Genomic DNA, 4,302 nt, shown 5'->3' on the forward strand with positions numbered 1-4,302 from the left:
GGGGGGGGGGAGCATCAATCATACCAACAGCCTATTAATGTAAAACTTATGTTTCTGTGCAAATCTGTAAAGAGATTCCTTAGTGGCTTACTACAGTTATGTATCATTAAGAGCACAGTGAAGACTACCTGGCCGGTTTATTCAGGCACAAAATACAAATTCATCTATTTGGAAAGAATTCAAACAGGTCTTTCCATTTGTGTAAAAGACAGAACTGCTTAAGTTTTATGAAATCAATTTATTTGGATTTTAGAATTAAATTTCATTGGCATTATGATCTGTATCTCCTCAAAGAAACAAAACCTTTTAGAGCATCATCAGGGACAAAAAGGGGGGTCGGTTTTATCTTGCCTTAACAAGGGAGGAATACTGAATGACTGTTTTTGAGAATCCCCAATGTAATGCAGTAAGAATTCGAAATTCTCTACAATGCATCTACTGCACTGTCAGTTTGTGTTCCTAGACTACAGCCTTGATGTAAACTGCAAAATGAGTGCTTGGGCCCCGCGGTATTCTCCATACCAGGGCTGGAAGCTGCCTACATGCTGACCTCTGCCTTGTGACAATGCTGATACTTTCAGTTTCAGGGCTTAACTGAACACAGTAATTTAAAACACTTCCTTCCCTGCCCACTTCCAGAGTTTGAAATACTACTAATAGAGAACTATTTCTAAAGGAGGCTATGGACCCACTACAGCAAATTAATTCCAAACTTTAGCAAAGGCACAGAGCGAGTACTGAAACACTTTTTCCACGATAACCATGTTGTACCTCCAAATGACCAGGATGCCAAAAGTCAAGTGTTCAAGATGGGCCAAACCCCACTGTTTTGCTGTGCACCTTTACATACAATGCACACAATACCATCTGTATTGTTTTTTTCTTGATAAAATAATCAAAATGGGAATACTATTCATGAGAACTTCTGTTACTAGTTTAATGACAAAAAAAGCATAATTAATTGACAGCAAGATATTTTCAGGCAAATTCCACACAGGCTAAACAGACCTGCATTCAAACCAGACTTACTGGACCTTTTGCTTAGCTACAGTATGGGAGCATTGTGTGAATATCCCAGCTTGTAGCTTTGAGTATCTGGCCGCACACAGACACTGCTAGAGACACCTGGCTACTAAGCTTTCCTGTTTCCTACTCATCCCTGCTGAAGCCCAGCAAAAAATTCAGGAGGCAAGATGGAATCAATCCAAGGGCTCCTACTTATGTGCCCCACTTTAAACATCACTAAGGCCATGTTCAAAAACCTCATTTGGGAAACACTACCTCAAATTAGGTTTTCAAGTCTTTGGATTACTTCCTAACTACTCGGTTTATTTGTTCTTAATAACTGTGCTCAGCAGACAAGCTCCCTGACCTGACAAAATGCCTGCCTAGCCAAGCCATTTCTCACAGTCTTCAGAGTACCCAAAAGCAGAGCCCTATAGATATAGCTCATAGGCAAGAAGTGACAGTGGTTTCCATAGATTCTCAGTATGTGACTACGGATGGGGTAGATACAGCGTGTAGTTGCATCTCTGAGGAACTGAAGAACATCACAATAAAGACTCCGCAGGCTTGTTTCCTTCTGTAGCTGATGATTCAAATTAGCCAGCTAGCACACCCTTTTGCTGCTCATATGACTGACATAGCTCTATGCTTGGAAACCACACTTTGATAAGTCATGCATTCCTCAAGACAAACAGGATGATATTTTATATATTCCAGCACATGACAGGAAGATTTGCATGTTAAGCGAGCAGCTCTGTTGTTCTAGGGGTGTTTCAAAATCAAGACCCGAAACATACATCTTCAACAGAAAAGCCCATGGATAATGCAGCTACATCTGGGATCCGCTCGCCAGGAATGGGCCAGCTTCCGTCTCGAAAAACAACTGATTGAGGTGATCGTAAGACACTAAATTCATCACCGCATACACCTAAAAACAAACAAAAAAAGCTGTCAGAGTTTTCACAATCTTTCCCTTACATCACAGAAAAAGAGCGTATTAGAGCTTAATAAGATTCCTTATTCCTCCCGCTCACACCTATCCATTTATGCAACACAAGTAATGAGAACCGATCGTTTTTGTGCTCTGGAATACAAAATAAGGTTTCTATACAGCAATGACTAAGGGTGGACAAATCACATTAACAAAAGCAGGACAATTATTCAAACAACAGCACAGTACACTTCTGCATAGTCACGAGCAGGTTGTGAGCGGTGTTACAGTTCGGACCTTGTAAAACTAACTCTCAGCAGAGCCAAGCAGACTCCAAAATCCTGTTAGCTCACAAGCAGCTATGCACCAACACAGCTCTGTTTGCTTCCAGGACTGCTTGGCATAACATCTCTTTTCATGCAGACAACAGCCTGAGCCACTGAACCCAGAGCCAGGAGGATCAGCAGAGTCAATGCTGGCTTAAACAGAGCACTGCCAGGAACAATCTGGCTTCTGCAGAACAGCTCCGGTATCTCTGCTCTGCTTTCTCAACCACATGACATTGAGAGACGTTTTTCTTCCTCAGATGCAGTACTGGACCGAAGCTGCTTGTGTGAAGCCACAATCTGCAATACTTCTCATGTTGGGTTTTTGCTTACTTGAGATCCCCCCCCTGCCCTTCCCTCTCTTCCCCATTGCCTTGAATAGCAGAGCTGACTAAAAGCATTTCTAACCTGTATTACAATGACAGTAATTTATTGTGTAATTAAGTCAGAGAGGACTCCATGAAATAAGAGACAGGCTTATTTCAGTCTAGCTTCCTATTTTAAAGTCACTTAAGCATAACTGCAATACTGTATATACAAACATCTACCTAAATAAATTTTTAAAATGTATTGGTGTATATGAGCAGTAATATGCTCTAAGCAAAACTTCAGATGCATCCCCCTAATACGCAATCTGTGCATGTTGCTACCAGAAAACTAATCTGATACAAGACTACAGAAAATCAAGTAGGAGAACAATAAATATTTGCAGACCATCTCAGTTTAAGTTCTAACTATATAATCAATCTGACAACATACTCCAAAGTTACGTGAATAAGATAACCTTCTTAACAGACAAAAAGTAAAGACATATTTATTCATATGATCACTGAAAATTAGTTGCCAACCCAAGCAGCTATGTAAAGCAGCTTTCCAGGGCATCTGAAAATCTAAAGGTTACTTACAAAAGTAATGCAATAGTAAACTGATACATTGGGCAGTAATAATCTTCCCTAACAATTTAACCAACCTGACCTTGAAGATGCTGTTTTAAAGCCTGGATCGTGATCATGCATATAAATGTTGACAGTAAATCTGAGCTATATTATGATAAACATTCTAAAGGAACAAAATACTGCGATGCAGGTCAGGGAAGGGTGGCAAAGTGAAAGGAAACAGACCAAACCAACAGACGTACGTGGAGCAGATTCAAGCATTTTTTGTTTTAAACTGATGTATTTTCAGTGCTGCTATCAACTGATAACAAAGGATATCAGCCTGCTGCCAACTTTAATGGTGTGTCAACCCATATTTGGAAGAACAGAAACGTTTCCAGACCAGTTTTCTTAGGAAGGAATTTACAAGACTACTACAAACATTTTCTGCTCAGTCTGGAGGATTCCACATGTTGCTTTACTTTTCCACAAGGCTGCCAGGCAGTCGCACACATTATTTAGGGCAAGCTGGCTTACTTGGGACAGGTTGCTTAGGTGGATAAAATTAGAGCACTACCCTTTTTAACCAAATTTCTTCTTCACCGAAAGGGTTGTCAGGCTCTGGAATGGGCTGCCCAGGGAGGTGGTAGAGTCCTCCTCCCTGGAGGTATTTAAAAGAAGGATAGATGAGGTGCTTAGGGACATGGTTTAGTGGTGGGATGGCAGGGTTAGGTTAAAGGTTGGACTCGATGATCTCAAAGGTCTTTTCCAACCAAAGTGATTCTATGAAATTTGCCTGGCTAGGCTTGTTCAAGGTCTCAGTGAGCAAAACTGAATTTGAACTTGGGGACACAAGCCTTTTCCTCAGACAAGCTACAGCTACTTTGGCCATCATACCCCACTGGGCCACACGTTCGGCGAAGCCTAGGGAGTAGCGTCTGAGATGCAGTCCATCCCACGCGCTCTCTGTCACCCACCCACCCACCCAGAGAACGCCCAATCGCACTCCCACCTTACCAAAGTTGTACCTCAGGAGAACTTTGGCTCTCAAAAGCCTGGACTGAAGAGCTAAGGCGTGCCGAGTGAAAACTACTTACGGGGCCCGGAAGCCTGAAGCGCGGACCATAAGCCCGACTCGCAGCGAGTGACAGAGAGCTCCAGCGAC

At 42.1% G+C, this 4,302-nt stretch overlaps 1 protein-coding gene across 1 annotated transcript in view; it reads right to left on the reverse strand.

Annotated features, from left to right (window-relative positions):
- The window catches only part of ATP6AP2 (ATPase H+ transporting accessory protein 2), a 9,902-nt gene extending 7,303 nt beyond the window's left edge, over positions 1-2,599 (reverse strand). Inside the window, 2 exon segments of the mRNA XM_009646366.2 lie at positions 1,803-1,861; positions 1,864-2,599. Of these exon segments, the coding sequence (XP_009644661.1) occupies positions 1,803-1,861; positions 1,864-1,921 (117 nt within the window). The 5' untranslated portion in view covers positions 1,922-2,599.
- Between the last annotated feature and the right edge of the window lie 1,703 nt (positions 2,600-4,302).

Source organism: Egretta garzetta, unplaced genomic scaffold, assembly GCF_000687185.1.
Source record: "Egretta garzetta isolate BGI_Z169 unplaced genomic scaffold, ASM68718v1 scaffold70, whole genome shotgun sequence".
Taxonomy (NCBI): domain Eukaryota; kingdom Metazoa; phylum Chordata; class Aves; order Pelecaniformes; family Ardeidae; genus Egretta; species Egretta garzetta.